General features: G+C 46.8%; 1 protein-coding gene across 1 annotated transcript; it reads left to right on the top strand.

The window, feature by feature from the left end:
* The first annotated feature begins 1,055 nt into the window (after window positions 1-1,055).
* LOC134506643 (methanethiol oxidase-like) lies at window positions 1,056-13,629 on the top strand. Its single transcript, XM_063316899.1, has 12 exons — window positions 1,056-1,234; window positions 5,674-5,727; window positions 6,055-6,167; window positions 7,455-7,640; window positions 7,893-8,013; window positions 8,390-8,572; window positions 9,216-9,394; window positions 10,796-10,874; window positions 11,251-11,372; window positions 11,466-11,558; window positions 12,430-12,548; window positions 12,911-13,629. The coding sequence occupies exons 1-12, from the start codon at window positions 1,231-1,233 to the stop codon at window positions 13,071-13,073; spliced, it is 1,416 nt and encodes a 471-aa protein (XP_063172969.1). The 5' UTR covers window positions 1,056-1,230; the 3' UTR covers window positions 13,074-13,629.
* Window positions 13,630-17,244: the final 3,615 nt, after the last annotated feature.

Below are 17,244 nucleotides of genomic sequence, written 5' to 3'. Positions count from 1 at the left end.
TCATGTGTCTTTTTTTAACCTGTAGCTTGAAGGAAGGGTCATCTCTTTTCTTCAGTTGATGTGAATTCCTGATGTCTGAAAAAACAGACAAAAAATATAGTAAACACATCCTAAAGTGTAATTATATGCAATGTGTAGCTGTGCATTCTTGGCAATATAACATCCGCTAAAAGTAAACAGTTATCTCCAGGACACACTTTGGGTTTTCTCTAACATTTGGTCTTTGGTGAACCGCAAAAGGAATGGAACTGTAGAAGCAAAGAACCAACCCAGACTGAACTTGACCATTTTGGTTTGATTGTAGAGATCAGCACAGAAGGGTTCACAGATCACATTAACTTCTAATAAACAGGGGGGGGGGGATCAATATAAAATACTTTGCGGGTTGTTAGCATATACACTATGCACACATATGCAGAGTTAATAATCTTCACATAATGGTTTGAAGCAGGTTTGCTTTGGTTAAACAATTTGTAATTATTTCAGCAGAAAAGAGGAAGTTTTAAAAAACTCAAGAGGGTGCTGAACTCTGCAACATCAACATTTGCTATGAAAAGCATACGGTCTGTGCAAGTTTTACAAATGGAACAGAAAAAGAACACACTCAGAACTGAGCAAAACCGACCCATTAATCACCCCACCCGATTAAACGTTTGCTAATCTGGCCTTTAATGAACAGCAACAAGGGAAGAAAGGCCTCCCTCCCAAGGGTGCTTTCAGCTAAAGCGGCCCGAAAACGTCTCCCAAGTCCAGCGGCGGTGGCTTGACAGGAAAGCAAATGAATTGCCAGATCTCCGCTGCTTGCCAGCTTCAAAGCTCTACTCGAGCCAAGCCTGCGCCGGGCACTGACATTCATTCTGAGACGCCACCTCCGGCGAAGGGTTTTCCTTCCTTTGCCCCTCCGGCCCAAGGCAGAGGAGGATTTTCTGCCTGGGGGAGCTAAAAGATGAGGCAGCCAGCTAATTACGGGGCAAGGAACCAGATCGTTCAAGGAAGAGGCAAGAACAAGCTTATGGAATAGGGAAAACCATCGGATCTTGTACTGAAATTGGAGCCCTCCCCATCTGGAATTGCTCAACAGTTTCCAATCGTCGCAACACGCCTCTTCTCCACCCACTGAAATACAGTGATATTTGTTCCTCCAGAAAACTCCTGCCTTTGGTCTGGACGATCCTCATTTGTCAGAATTCCTTGGAGGGAAGAGAGCAGGAATAAACCAAGTCTACCACCATGGGTAAGCCAAAAATGAGAAAGCGACCACTTGCTTTTACTCAGCCTGCAGAAACAGCCACGCTTCGTCTAGGGTATTCCGTGTAGTTCAGCCTTGGAGCTCAGGAGCAGGTGGTGGTGGTGGTGGTGGTGGTGGTGATGGTGATCGTAGGCAACACTTCTGCAGGTTGGGGAAAGCCAGGAATGCAGTTTTAGGTGTAACTGGCTTGACAGGAGACTGGTTATCAGCTTTGTACAGTAACGCCTCACTGAGCCTGGAGGGCTTCTGAGATACATGGTGAAAAAGAGATTTCAGAACTTCTGTTCTTTTCACAGCATTTCTTTCTTAGAGGGTTTTGTTCCAAGCAAAATCCCTAAAAATCCCAATTGCTTAGAAAATCCTTTCTTATGGCAGCAGTACACCAATATCCCATGCGCATTTACTTCCAAAGATGTGTATTTAGGAGTCTCCTCTTTACAACATGGAAGGAAATACCTCGGCTTTTATACTCAGGATCAGGTTTTTGCACTGCCTGACCCTCTGCGTTTGTTTATTTCTCAAATTTGTACTACTGCCCATCTCCCCGCAAAGAGGGACTCTGAGCGGTTGGAGTCATTTATGCTTGGAAGGAGGCCCCCATTCTCTTCTATAGGCATTTCTGCTTAGCACATGGCAGCTAAGATTACATCTTAAACTGCTTTATCCGCATTTTGGCATGTCTTTTTTTTATTTGAAACTTAATTCCTTTACTTCTGATTTCTTGCGTGCTCTAGTATCCCCCAACTACTCTTGCACCAAAAGTATCCTCATAAGGACAGGTCTTCAGCGGTGGCTGGGTGATGCTAGGAAAACACTGTCAGTAGTGGGGAAATGTGCACAACGTGCCTCCATTGGATTTTATCCCTCTTAGCTGGGGTCAAGCACCTCTGCAGGGTATGAGAACAGGTCTAACAAACAGCTCTGAATACTAAAAATATTGTATGCAAATGCAGTTGTGTCCTTCCCTCTTAATAGACTGCTTTTTGTACTAGGAAATGAAGTGAAAGAAAAAAGCAACCACAAGAGGATTAGAAATGGAAGAGAACATTAGGTGCTCCTCCCAGTCCCCCACCCTCGTGAATGAGGAACGGCAACTGTGCCAAAAAAGGTCTTACATGGAAACACCCAGTGAGATTGGCTCTTGAATAAATATGCATAAGATTATGCTGTTTATATAAGCCTTTAGTAAAGAGAAATGTGTATTCAAGCGGAAAGTTGTAGAGAGTATAAAGGTGAAAAAAAAAAGGACTTATTTAAACTACCAATCTAGAGAGGGAGTGAGCGAACGCTGTGTCATCTCTACTCAGCCACGCAGTTAACTAGGCGATCTTAGGTCTGTCAGTCACTATCAGCCTGAGCAACCTCACAGGGTTATTATGAGGAGAAAAGGAATATTCAAAGAATTGAAAACCATCCCTGGTGTAATCCATACCTGTCCCTCCAGATGTTGCTGAACAATTCGAATTAAATGTGCACTTTCAAGTCAGTCTTGACATTGGGCAACTACTTGAACAAATCCCTGCAGTTTTCTTGGCAACATTTTCAGAAGTGGCTTGCCATTTCCTTACGTTAGTTTTAATTTATTCTTCTAACATTCTGAACCTTGGTTTCCTTTTAATTTTGTTAGCTGGCTTGAGAACTTGCTTAGTAAAAAGTTGGTGTATAAACCAAATAATCTAATAACTGAGCAGGTTGGCAAACTAGCCTTGGCATGGCGTTAAGCAGCAAGAAAGTATTTGTTAATGAACAGGGAGAAGTTGGAGAGAAGTTGACTTTACAGTATATTCCTGGTGTTCCCAATCTATCCAAGATGGATAGAATTTGGGTTTCCAAAGAACTAAACGTATGAGCCTACTGCAGCAAAACCAACCAGGCACCCGTAAGATGAACCAATTTAATGTATGGACTGGAATCCATTTGACCAAGATGTAAGTAAAGAGGAGTGGCAGCCAGTAGATTATCAAACCACATAATGGATATATAATCATATATCAGACAGTAACAGTTCCTTTGATCCTTTCAGCTTCCACTCAACCCACACAACAAAATCCATTCTCTACAGCCAAACCCTAACACACAACTATATTCATTTTCTTCTCTTGGACAGTCACACCTGAAGATTTTAAGATGGCATTTTTCCAGCTCCAGTATCCACCCAATCAAATAAGCCAATTAATATGGCTGGTTTTACTGCAAGATAGACTCGGGAGTCCTGTTGTAACCCAGTTTCCAGAGAACATGATCCCCAACATCTACTTATCTTGCATAAGCTTTGATTAGGAACTCTCTTACAGACAAGCCATCCAATTTAAAACCATAACTTAACAGCAATGACAGATCAAACGAGAGAGAGAGAGACACAGGATGCAGAGTCAGCAGTAAATTCGGATGCCAACTGTCTTCTGGTTACTCTAGAAGCATGATGGCTCGGTTTAAACAATGCATAAAGCCATGGTTTGTTTTAATCATAGGTTGTACAATAAACCTGATTGGACTGGGTTTGCACGTACTAAGCCAAACCCAATAAATCACATGCTATCTTAGCATGATGGTGATAATGCTGTCATAACGATATCTCTGATTGTGACTTCTTGATCCATCCTCAACTTGATGCTCATAATTTCCTCTTTGTCTCTGGCTTAATGTGTTACCTATTAAATCAAACAGGCTGGTATGGCAAATGACAGCTGGGTTGCTCTGTTGCAACAGACGCAACAAAACAAGTGTGCAAAAGACCTAACAGTAACTCAAAAGCTGCCTGCTGGGTTTTGCAAGAGGTGAGGGCCTACCCTTGACCTCTCGGTGTGCAGAAATAAAGCAGACAATGCAAGATGAAGGAACGGGTGAGGTAAAGAGGTGTGGCAAAATTTGGGACTAAATGTCCAGCCTCAAGACTGGGACAACAGGCAGTTTCTCCATTGGGTCAAAAGTGACCTGCTTCACAGGGTCATTGCAAGAAGTAGAGGCTTGTTGGGAATTTGGGGAGTTAAGCCTGAAACATCCAGAAGGCATCGCGTTGAGGAAAGAACATCCTCAATTGTTTTGCAATTACCCACCAAATGCTCTTTGGGGCCAGTCCCACCCCTTGCGTGACAACGGCAGCAACTGGGCAGTTGCTCAAGGAGGCTTAGAGAATTCTTCTCGTTCTAATGCCTGACAATAAAATTTATGACGAGGGAGGGCCCAATAGTGCATGACTATCCTCCAAAAACTGAAAGCAGCTGGTGCCAAAATTCTGACTCCACAAAAGCGATGCCAGAATCTTTCTTTTGGGAAGCCAAGTGCATCTGCTCAAAAGCTCCCACTGAAATTGCTCCTCCGTGCTGTTTCCCCTCTATCTGTTGACACACGGCTAGCGTTAAACATGGGAAAGGCACAAGGTGTCTCAGCGGTGAGTCAGGGGCCCAACTGACCCACGTCACCCCAACCCAGCCACACAGAGGACTTTAGGAGGGCTGTCCTGAAGTGGACTGCATCTTTCCCCAAAGCCTCCGGGAAGCCCATAGGAGCCAATGCCAGTGAGTATCAGAAGAGCCCAAAAGCTTCTCCTGCTCTGCAATGACTAGTAGACTGTTCCTGAACCTGGAGGTTTCACTGGGAAGACTGACTTCAAGTCATGTACCATAATTGCAGGAATGGAGTGGATTTCCAGCACCAGCAGCATTTCACATCTACACTCACAGACTCCAGCTCTAGTCACCGCATGTCTCCATGTGGCTTATACATTTGCCTCTCTCCGTGCAAATGTCGCAGCGCCGCACTAACTGAACTGGTGTGAGCCCTGATAAATATGACTTCGTTGGGGTAAGGGTTGGGCAGGAAATAAAGATAACACTTAAATAATTGCATTTTAGCCTACTTATCACTGGGGATTTTGAGCTTATCAGTACTGCAGCCTGCCACTGGGGCTGGCCCAGAGAAAACAGAAGTGTTTGACTCCTAATGAATATTTCAGTCCTCTTAAATGCAAAAAGTCAAACTGAGTCACGAAGGCCTGAAGAAAACAAATTTCATTCTGCATCAAACCAAGGGAAGTTAGTACGAGCGATGTAAGCTTTAAAAAAAAGAGTGCATGCTTAAAAGTGGCTTAATTGCTTTATTTAAATAATTGCTTCTTTTAGACATGTAGCAGTGTGCCACTCTTGGCTTGCCTGTTCATCCCTCTGAGGTTTCAGCCGAAACTGGGAAGGATATCCTTGAAGTCATGAGTGCTAGCAACTTTTTACTTTAAAATCTAAGACTCGCAGGAAGCTGAATTCAGTCCTAGAATTCAGGTAGAATTCCCCTATCTGAAGCCACTGAGTAACTTACTGGAAACCCTACGACCAAAGTGATATTCAGTATTTCAAGGACATAAGCTGAGCCGATTTGGTTTCATCACTGCCCTCTGTATTTTTAACCTTCTTGTCTGTTTTGAATTGCAGCAAAATGTGGAGATTGCGGCCCCGGATACAAAACCCCACTGGATGCAATGAAAGGTGAGGGGGCGCTTCGGGAGCCTAAAACTGAAACCACTCTTTGATTAATCCTCATGTACCCCAAATGCTTGCCTACCTAGCGCAAAACCTGCCCCAACTACGTTTTAATCAAGTTAGAGAGGAAGGGTGGCCAAAGATTTTACTCATAAGCAAAACCAAAATGATTCACTGAGAACTAAGTAGCCATCACAATCTCTCTTTTGGCAATCACGCTTAGAGGCATTAATAATAAATTGGCAAGCACAACTTCTTATTTTCTCCTTTGCAAGAGAGGATGCACATTCTCTTTTCCCTTCAATAAGTTACTCACGTTTACTTCTCCAAAAGGGCCACGGGAAGAGATCGTCTACCTGCCTTGCATCTACCGAAACACCGGGATAAAAAAACCAGATTATTTGGCCACTGTGGATGTGGATCCCAGATCCCCAACTTACTGCCAGGTATGTTTAATTCAGTATTTGTGCTCAGATCTCGAGTTCAGAGCTGGTTTATATTAATAGTAACTCTATATCCTAATAATGTCAAAAGGGACCATTTCCTTTGAACAAAGTGATCTGATCACGAGAGAGAAGGGAGGAAGGGAGGAAATACGGTATGACTTGATCTGTCCGTACAGCACGGATATAATTCTTCATTTTTTAATGCTTAATGGCATACTTTTTGATGAGATGAGCTCCTACTCTCCTGTTTGCTTCAAATGTGTCTTTTCTCTCTTCTTTTAAGCAGAAATATTTGTTTAAGGGAATCTTGGAACCAATCTAAGCCCACTTTGGGCCTCTACATGACTCTCTTTCAAGCAGGCCGTAGAAAACAGGATTCTCACAATTCAATTCCACAAAACATTATCAGGAAGAAATTATTTTGCCCAGCGCAGTAAAAGTATCTCCAGACTAGCATGGTTCCTTCTATAGAAGCTGAGAATAAATGATTTGCTTCTGTTTCCGCAGCCTGTTGGGAAACCTGAACCCAAATTTCCAGTTGGGGAGCATCTCCTTTCAGATCAAATGCCATCTTTGTCTTCCAAGGTCTCTGGATCAACCTGGTGGTCACAATCTCTAAGGAATTACCAAGGACAGCTGGCCCACCAGTTGATCTTGAGCAGCTGCTCAAATCTTACTCCATGGACTTTCCCTGTAGATGACACTTTTCATTGTTATTTCAGTGAACTTCCAATATCTGAAATCTGGTATTCCAGATTGGCAAAAGGTGCAGACTGTTTCATAATTCCTAACCTATCTTTATGGGGGAGATAACCGGACACCCTACATTCCAAAAAAGTTGACCAGTAATTATGGCAAAAAAGACCAACTCCGTTCAAACAATTTAGAAATCAGAAATCAGCTTGTGTTCCTGCATGCTTTAGGGCCGAGTAAGGCGGTGCTGCGAAAGAAAAGTGTTCACAAGACATTCATCTGCCCCACCCTGGCAACTGATCCCAGTTTTAACACTCCAGTAAATTATATTGTGAAATCACTTATTTGCTTCTGGGGGTAGCTGACGCAATTCAAATCTTGATTCTCGGGCTAAGGGGAGTTCTGAATTCTAAGCTGATGTTCTAAGTTAGGGAGCAGTTGAAAAGGCGAGAGTTTCTGCTAATCCCAATTCAGAACGGTAAGGGAGACCAAGAGCCAGCTGGGGGCTCCATAAAGTCTTCCCGGCAGGGGAAGGGCAGCGAGCCCTTAGGGGACTTGTCCTCAAGGTCCTGAACAGGCTCTGCTGCCCGGCAGGTCATCCACCGCTTGCCGATGCCCAACGTTAATGACGAGCTCCACCACTCCGGCTGGAACGCCTGCAGCAGCTGCTTCGGAGACACGACAAAGCAGCGCAACCGTCTCATTCTTCCCAGCCTGATCTCGTCCCGGATTTACGTGATCGATACAGGCACCAGCCTGCGAGCCCCCAGGATCCATAAGGTATGAGGCTCGCTGGCGCTGAGGGGCATTCTGGAGCCCACGGCCATCAAAAAGGGGGGTCCTCCCGGCTTGCAGAACCAGCTCGCTTCTCTCCCCTTTGCAAGCTTCCTTCTCATTCGGTACCGATGTGTCCCTTTTCCCACACTGCCACCCACTGTCCAAAGCTTGGAAGGTGAGGGGCCGGGTTTCTCCATTTATGGTCCATCTGTGCCTCATCTCTTCTGCATAAACGGGCTGTTCCTTGTATTATAGGTTATCGAGCCCGTTGATATGTACTGGAAGTGCAACTTGGCAAATCCTCACACCACACATTGCCTGGGCTCTGGTGAAATCATGATTAGCACGATGGCAGACCCTTCCGGCAATGGAAAAGGTACGTCTTTTGGAAGGGGCTGCCCGAGCAAGTATCTGCGGGAGGTGATCTTAGCCAGATTAGCGATGAAGCTGAATTTTGTGCAGTGGAGAAAGACGATTCCATTATAAGCAACTGCCTGTATAACAAACAAAGCCAGGGAGCAGCGTCCCTGCTGCAGAATATTTGGGTGGGAGAGATCAGATGGAGCTGTCTTTACATCTTGCCTCAACGTTGTGCAGTCTCCAAATGGCTCTGGGAGGAACAGTGCCATGCACCCGCTATTCAAAGAATACAGGAAGAATTTCTGATCCTTTAATGCAACATCGGACGCCGCATGCCTTCACCTTCTCCTAAACCACTGGAAATCGCATAAAGATAATCTTTTAACTTTCAGGGGGGTTTGTGCTGCTGGATGGAAAGACCTTTGAGGTGAAGGGCAACTGGGAAAAGGGCTCCAAGGTCCCACCATTTGGCTATGATTTCTGGTACCAGCCAAGGCACAATGTCTTGATGAGCACCGAATGGGGAGCGCCCAAGTGCTTCGCATATGGGTTTAACCCAGCAGATTTGGCAAAAGGTAAGAGAACGGCTCCTTGGCGCCACTGCTTCCGAGCGGCCTCCTCCAGCAGTTCCAGAGGGACCAGGTATCCTCAGAGCCAGAAGCCAACTGGGCTGCTGGGCCAGGGAGGGCCTGGCTGTCCGGACAGTGAGTTGGAAGCGCCTTCTGTGATCCAGAATGTGGCGTTCGGTTCCAGAACAAGGAACGGAGAAGAAAGAGGCAAAGCTAGGCAGGAAGCAAGGTCTGAGGCCGCAGCTGGAAAAGAAGATTGTGGCAGGGCAGACTCTCTTCCCACTGAGAGGCAATACTTTGGAAATACTTAGAGGAGGAGCCTGGACAGGGCCTTGCAAGCAGGGACTGGCCACAAGGCAGCTGGGAGCTACCCAAGGGAGAAGTCCATTCCTCAGGGAGCTGGGCTAAGTGATTAGCTGTTTGGTTGTGATGTCCAATTCACATCTGTACAGGATCCAGAGGAAACTCAGCAACATTTTGTGCGTGTGTGTGCGCTTGTGAAATTACACAGATAGGCAAGTTTCTGAACGTGGATAAAACACGTATTATCTACCGGGAGTGAGTGGAGAAAGAACGCTTACTGGTAACCAAACGGTGCTGTCCCTCCTTTTTCAAAACAACCCTCTCCTCTCTCACACCAACCTCCAAGGCTGCTACGGGGGAAACATCAATGTGTGGGACTGGACCACTCACGAGTTCATCCAGACCATCGACGTGGAGAAGAACTCCATTCCGCTGGAGATCCGATTTCTCCACAACCCGGATGCGGCTGAGGGGTACATTGGCTGCGCCCTCAGCAGTGCCGTCCACCGTTTCTACAAGACGAAGGTAAAAAACGAAACAGAATAGGCATAATTAAAGCAGAATGGAGGGAAGAACTACAGCTGAGCACAAGCACACGTGCAGCGCCCCAGGGCCTTGGGGAAAACAGCTTGGGCCCCACTCACTGGAATTTTTAGGGTCCTGAGAACGACAGGGGAGATGCTGCTAAGCGGGCAAGGCGGGCCTTTTCAATTTCCACGTTTCTGGAGAGCCATTTTTGGCACTTTGGAATGCACTAAGGCGACCTCAAAACGCTACCTAGGTAACGTCTCCTTTGAGTCAAGCTTGACTTCCTGGAGACGTCCGCGTCACTTCTTGGCAGCAATGAAGGAGCCCCGTGCCTTCTTCTGGGATATTGTTTTTAACCTGTCCATTTAGCCCCTAGCGTTAGGATTTCTGGATGGTACCTCATCGAGGCACTCAACGGGTCTGACCCTACCGAGGTCAGCCAAGGTCAACCTGGTGCAGCAACTGGGCCACCTAAATTCAGTTGAACAGTCAGGAGGAGGAGTTTCTGAGTCACAGGTTGCCAAGCCCTGATTTGCAGAAACAGGAGAAGTTGCTCCTTGGGCCTCCAAGGAGACGGACCTTTCTTTCTTTCTTATCTATCAATCAATCAAATTTTGCTACCGCCCATCTCCCCCTTCTCTGTGCCCTGAGGCCATCTTCTGCACCTGAAGGGCATCTGCTGCAGGAAGGGTTCCCGCTGAGATCGCAAGCTCTGCAAGCCATTTCCGCCTCTCCTGTTCTCACTAGGGCATCCCAGCCACCATGTGCCCGATGCCTGATATTCTGAGCTGGCACGGACCTTCACTGCCCACCTGCCGCCTGACTACTGTTCTGTCCCTCCCTTCATCAGCGTTGTTTGCTCAGCTCCTGCATCGCCTTGGCGCACATGGAGGCAAATACACCCAGCTAGAGGACAACCTTTTTTCTCTGCATTAAATCGACCTCCCAAACACTTGCGATCTGGGAAGTCCTGGCTGAGCAGGGCAGCTGCAAGTGAGGAAACTCTGGGGCAAAAAATTATTTCCTCGGCCACACGTTCACCCCTTCCAGTCCTCCTTGAGTCTGCGGACATCGATTCATAAGTAACGAAAAAACAATCAGATAAATATCCCCCTTTGCTTGGTTTTTACTCTGGGGTACGCTGCCCAGAGTTGTAAGATCGGGATGGTTAACAAATATAATGAGTAAACAATGGAGTATCTCTGACCTGCCCTTTCACAAGTGGCTCTCACACACACTCTAAAACAGAACTGCTAAGCTGACCTGAAGGCTTAAGTGAAAGGTTGGTGGCTGCTATGGGTTGGACTATACCACAACTATGTGTTGGACTATACCACACCCGCGTAAACCCCTGCTCCAAGCGTAACTCCTCCCTTTCTGGCTGCTTTTGTTCTTCAGGAAGGAACCTGGGCAGCGGAGAAGGTGATCCAAATTCCCAATAAGAAGGTCGAAGGATGGCTTCTGCCAGAAATGCCAGGCTAGTCCAACAAGCTTTATATTGATCGTTTTCGTAATCTATCCCTCTCGCATCGCCCCGCCCCCCTTTAGAACACCACTGGCTTGTTTCCGAACTGCTCCAAAGATCCAAACTCCTCCTCCAGCTAAATACCAACTTCCAGCATCTCATCTCTGAGCCAAGAGGGGTTCTCGTTCTTTCATTCACTCCTTTAATCGCTCATGACGAGATTTGGGGAACGCCACGAACTTAGCAAGATCCCATATGCATCACGTGGGGGGGGGGAAGTCACTGTCCTATTCTTGCAGATCTGCTGCGGGCCCTACTGGGAACTGGTGGAGGAAATTCATTCCTCCCACAGCTTCCTGCTTCCTTTTAATCCAACGCTCTCCTATAGGCCTCATCACCGATATCCTGATCTCCCTCGATGACCGCTTCCTGTATTTCAGTAACTGGGCCCACGGAGACATCCGCCAGTATGACATTTCCAACCGTCGGAAGCCCAAGCTGGTGGGACAGGTAAACGCCGGGGCGGGGGCACCGCTGGCGGGAGCTGCTGACTCTGCAGGTAACGAGGGACACCCTCACCCAGCAGCCTCTTCGCCCTTGCAGGTGTTTCTTGGAGGCAGCATTGTCAAAGGGGGGCCCGTCAGAGTGATTGAAGACCCGGAGCTGGACTGCCAGCCGGATCCCTTCGTCATCAAGGTGGCTCATGAGGCTCCCCCGCCCCCCTGCCCTGATTATTTTTAGTCAGTTTTCATTTGTTCAGTCACTGTCTTAACTTTCTTCCAAAGAACATCTTTTTCTCCATCTACTTCATTTTCGCAATTCTGCAGGGACATCACGTTCCGCAGCAAATTTCGCAGCCAAACCCTCTTATTTAGCTCACGCTCCCTTTACGCACCTGTTTGCACAGCCAGTTCTGTTATAAACAGCCGCCGAACTTAGCCACAGCGGGGCTTCCTTATGCAAGCTTTCTGGGACCGGGCTGAAAACCGAGCTCCACTGAGTATCTAACTCCACACCTCCTTGATCAATGAGCGAAGACTTTAAACGTTTCTCCTGCCTATGAGCGGGTGGATCCTGAATTCAAGGATTGTAGGAGAGAAGGAAAATACTGTAGTCAGAAGTCAGTCCCAAGGAGATCACTAAGACCAAGCGTACAGAATCATTCTTCCCCCATTCATTTAAAAGGTCTCTGCTGGAAGAGATCAAAGTCAGCTTTGCTTCCCAGAATAGCTAACTGGAAAGCTTTAACTTGCGGCCCCTGTAAGGAGATCCTAAAATCCTGTTTGCTACCTCTTCCCAAGTATTTGTTGCTGGAAACACCCCCCCCCCCCATTCCATGACAGAATCCAATTCCTTTTATTCTCCTGGCAGGTGAGCACCACACATCTTGTGGCAGTGAGTTAACGGTGCCCAGCGTGAAGACAGGGTCTCTCTGCTCTGCCTCTTGCTCATCAGGGTGAATGAGAGAGGGCCAAGCAGTTTGCTCTCCTTTGGGGTTCAGAAAAAGCACTGCCTCTTGCGCAAGTCATCCCAAGCGAGGTCATGCCAGTTTCCTCGTCCTTTGCAGGGCAAGAGGGTTCAAGGCGCGCCACAGATGATCCAGCTGAGCCTGGATGGAAAAAGGCTGTACGTCAGCACCTCCCTCTACAGCGGATGGGATAAGCAGTTCTACCCAGACATGGTCAAGTAAGATGGCCGTTCCTTCTCTTGGACCTTTTCTTTTCAAAATCCTTTGCTTACTAAAAACGAAAACAAAACTGGGCCTTGAGACAATTTCCTCAGAAGATCTGCAGGCAGAAAGGAATCTGAAAGTTACCTGTTGTAACTTTCAAAGGTTGCTAGAACAATTAGTCCCCAATTCACCGTAACATGAAATTAAAGTTAAACTTTAAATAAACGTAAAAGGCATTTCTCCCATCAGCCTGGGGAGGTACATTTGTATATCTGTAGCGTAGACTTTTACAGGAGAGAGTGTCTGTCGATCTTCAAGGTTGATAACTGTGTCACAAAAACACCTGGTAAAACTCTGTTTTATCCCCTTTTTTTAGGGAAGGCTCCGTCATGTTACAAATCGACGTGGACGCCGAGAAAGGCGGCTTAAAAGTGAATGAAAAGTTCTTAGTGGATTTTGGGAAAGAGCCAGATGGTCCTGCTCTTGCCCACGAGATCCGGTATCCGGGTGGGGACACCACCTCTGATATCTGGATATAACAATCTCCCCGGCTTCAGGTGCATCGTGGCACACCAAACGTTGACTTTTCCTCTAACTCCAGCCATTTAAACTGATGCAAGAGAAGCCTTTAACCACACTGAGCTTTCCGTTCCTTCCACGGCCTGGCACCTGGTCTTGCACTCCTAATGAAGGCTTATAAATTAACCCATCATACTGAGAATCATAGTGTCTTTTTCAAAAACACTCTCTGCAGATAGAAAGCTATCATGCTAACAAGGAAGCGTTTGGAATTGCTTTTTCCTTCAGATGCTGCTTCTTTCTTGCACGCTTCTGTGTGCGGTTTCCTCCTGAGGCGGACACGCCCTGTTCTGCCACAAGGCGTCGCACATGGACTGAGCCAAAGCGTAGCCGTCACCTTGCTGTGGCCCAGCCTTGACCCAGGACTTTAAACATCTCCACATTCCTAGGCTGGCCCCACGTCAACTGTTTTGTAACCTGGGAATTGCGCATTTTTACTTAAAAGTCCAGGAAGGAAAAGTTTTAAGCAATTACTGTTCCCACAATTTTCTCAGGGGAAGGCACAGGAAAATAAAACCCGGGGTTTTATATTTTAACAATCCTGTACCCAAGACATTCCTTGAGATGCTGCGGGATTAAAAAAGCAAACAATCCAATCACTTGTGTATTGGGGTTAGAGCTAAGCCAAAAAAAAAAAAAGGGTAATACAAACTCATGTCCTGTTTCTTTGGCACACGCCAAGTCCTTTGATTCCGAAATCGTGGAATACCGGTTTGTTTGGAATTTAATAACCAATCCAGCCATTCCTGGAACGGCTCAGCGCTACTCCCAGCAGCGTGCTTCAGAAATGACCTGAATAATATAGTTCTATCCTTGCTGCCCACTGCTGTTCTTGACCCTCTTTAAAAAAAAGGAAAGAAAAGAAAAGAGGAATGCTTTTCAATGCCAAACTGTTTCTCCCCCACCCAAATTTCTTCTCCTCCACTTCCGTTCAAACGGCGGATTGCCTGGTAACAGCTAAGAGCCACCAGCCATCAAAAGCCCTCAGCGGGCACACCTTCAGCCCTAACCTTAAGCGCAGGTGTTAGGAGACAAAGGAGGGGAAGGGACTCTCTCACAAAAGGTGTCCGTCTGTGCAGTTTGAAGCCTGGACGTCTGGAGCCCAGGGCTCTAGGTCTCCTTCGTGTGTTCACACTTCCGTTTTAATCTCTGAAATCTCCAGCACTTTCATCTTCAGAGAAAAAAGACTGCAAAATAAGCAGTAGTTTCCCTCCAAACCCTTGTATGAAGCTAACTTGGTTCCACCTTCAGTACCTTAACAAGCCTTTATTTGATAAAGCGACAGGACGTTGGAACCTGCAAGGCTACCTTTTGTGTTAAAAAGCGTCGCACGCCACACCCCTTGCCCAGTTGGGCTTCCTCCACAGAACTGATTCAAACCTTCGACAGTCCAAGGCCACAGAATGTGAGGGTAGGAAAGGGCGTTGGAGATCATCTAGTCCAGCCCCCTTGTCTGGTGCAGGAATGCCGATGGTGCAGTCCTCTCTCACCCTCATTCGGGACTGTCTCCTCACGGTCGCTTGAAGGTGGGTGGCTGGAGCTCCACTTTTGATCATAACCCAACAAAGGCCACGGGACGGAGGGCACAAATCTAAAACGTCCATGAAGATCAGAAGGGGCAAGAAAGTTGAAAAAGTCGTAAAACTCGAGCTAAGAGGGGAGAGCTGAAAGAAAGAGCTTGAGGGGGGAAGGTGGGAGGCACGACCCAGTTAGCCAATCCTGAAATTTGAGTGCTGGAGTCACCAAAGGAGATTAATTGGCTGGCACTCAGCAACAGGAAGAGCTCAGCAGGCGTAATTTGGAGACAGAGCGTGTGGTTGACCTGCCTGCAGAGGAGTTGGGCTTTTAAAAGGGATTAGATGAACCGTCAAGCAAGATACAGGCTGGAGCACCGATCCCCAGTCTCGGGCTGGAAAGCGTCAGGCTGGCCAATAAAAGTCTGAACTAGCAAGACAAAGTTTTGTTTTATCGTTCTTCCCCCTTGGACCCCCAAGCAAAGCCTAGTGGGTTTTACAAATCTCTTTGCGTGAGACGAACATCTCTTTCGTTCTTCCCTTAGAGGGTTGCAACACCTGCTTACAAAATGCAGTCTGAAGCTGAACAGGCCCGGATGCCGAAATCCAAGGTTAGTTCCTCAAGCTAGACTGGCATTGCCAAGAATTATTAGCATAAATTTCGACCCACTGGCATCAAGCTGAGACACCTGATTTCTTTTGCTGGCCGCGCTCCAGCTGCCCTGCTCTTGCCAACCCGAGGCTGCGAGAGCCAATCGTCGCCAGCCAGGTAAAGCAGGCAGTGCTCATTTTGACAAAGTTTGCTGCCCGTTGTCTATTTTTAAGTTAGAAAGAGTCATCTCCTCGCTTGGCCAAATGTCCACCTCTCAGGGGCAGAACAGCTACCAAAGGAAAGCCGGGAAGTTTAGATAAATTTAGTCCCACGGTTAAGGCACTTGATGACACTCTGAGGTCTACCTGTAATGACGGTAGGTTCCTTGGTTCACGTGTGTACTTAACTGAATAAAAAACCATCCCGACACACAGAAGACCAGCTGTCAGTCAAAGTGCTGTATCCGCTCCCATGTTTAGATTTCGACGTTCCAGGAGGTTCTTTTCATTTTAGCTGGAGTGGAAATGCTCAGTCGCGTAAATCCTATCCTTACCAGCCCAAGCAGCACAAACCAGATGCAGAGCAAATCCTAGCCATAATGGAGCCAATCAGCCACAACTGTGGGGAACCAGGACACCAAATGAAAGTGCTGAGCGCCTGAAAGGAAGCTGAGCCACAGGGCAGATCTCCAATTTTCTCTGTTTCATGCCCACACGGTGCTTCTCCAACCTGACTTTCTAGAATAGCAAATCTCTCCCTCGTCTTTCCTTTCCCTCTCCCCAACGCAAAAACTGGAATGATTTCAAAATGCAGTAATAAGGTTAAAGTTACCACTACTGAAAAGGAAAAAAGCTGTCTGGACTAGGGTGCACCTTGTAACGCTTGCTGGACCTGCGCTCCCAGCCACAGGGGTTTCTTGGGATTTGGAGAGGAAACCTGCCGTGAGTTCCAATTCTAGCTTCTCGAGATTGCAAACCAACTCAAAAACCTTTGCTTTACCCCAAGGGGCAGGCAATGTGCAGGCAGGCCTCCATTCCTTTTGCGAAGCCCTCCAAATTGAAACCGTCCCCAAATTATGCTGCTTCTATTTTTTTACAGGTTTCCCTTCCTTTCCACGAATCAAAGAAGAAGCTAGGTCAGTTAAGCCTCAAAGAGGTTATATTTTATTTTAACAGGGTAACTACCAATACAAGCCCAACTACCTATTGATGCCAATGCCACCCTCCCATTTCTTTGCTTCCCTCAAGCTGCAGACAAGGCTACCTGCCTAATTTAAACCTTAATCCTGTGCTTCTAGACTTGACTTTTTTTTTACAGGTTTGCATAATTCTCCTCAATATCTCATCTCACTCTGCAAGGCTGCCCAAAAGCACTCTAGATTTGCAAAGCATTTTTCAGCAAGATCAGGTAGGGAATTAATAGAGGGAAAAGGTATTATTCTGGGGGACGGAGAAAGGCCATCCCTACAGCAGCTCACTGGGGTGTCGACGTTAACTGTTTCTCATGTTAAAGAATGTGTCTTCACAGACAAATCTCTGCGTTCGATTGCACCTTTCAAATCTCTCTTATTCAGTGCTTTTCACTGAACCCCATATAAAAGATATGAAACATGCAGTCACAGCTCTCTGGACAGATGTTTCACTGGAATTGTGCTTCCTGCACAATTGGATTACTGGGCAAAGAGGAAATGGGGCAAAGAAATAAACAAGCCGCAAATCCATTTTCTGTATCCGTTGTGGGTGCGTGGACGGTACAGATCTCATCCATCTGCAGACTTAATCGGGCTGTGCACATCTGGATTCAAGCGACGAAACAGGGTCGGAGCGCTTGCAGGCACAGCCCAGCATTTTTCAACAGGAGCTCCTTTTCCACTGCTTCAGTTTAACATGTTGCCACAGGCTATTCTCTATGCGCGCCAAATTGCGTTTGCCCTTTGAATCTGGATCTTCAGAACTGAGTCAGGGAAGCAAGAAAACCAGAAGAGGTGATGGGGGCTCAAATCAGCAGCTCAGCAGTGTAATTAAA

This window comes from Candoia aspera, chromosome 17 (assembly GCF_035149785.1).
Source record: "Candoia aspera isolate rCanAsp1 chromosome 17, rCanAsp1.hap2, whole genome shotgun sequence".
Lineage (NCBI taxonomy): Eukaryota > Metazoa > Chordata > Lepidosauria > Squamata > Boidae > Candoia > Candoia aspera.
The sequence above is the reverse complement of the archived record's forward strand: the minus strand, read 5'-3'. Positions and strand labels throughout refer to the sequence as shown.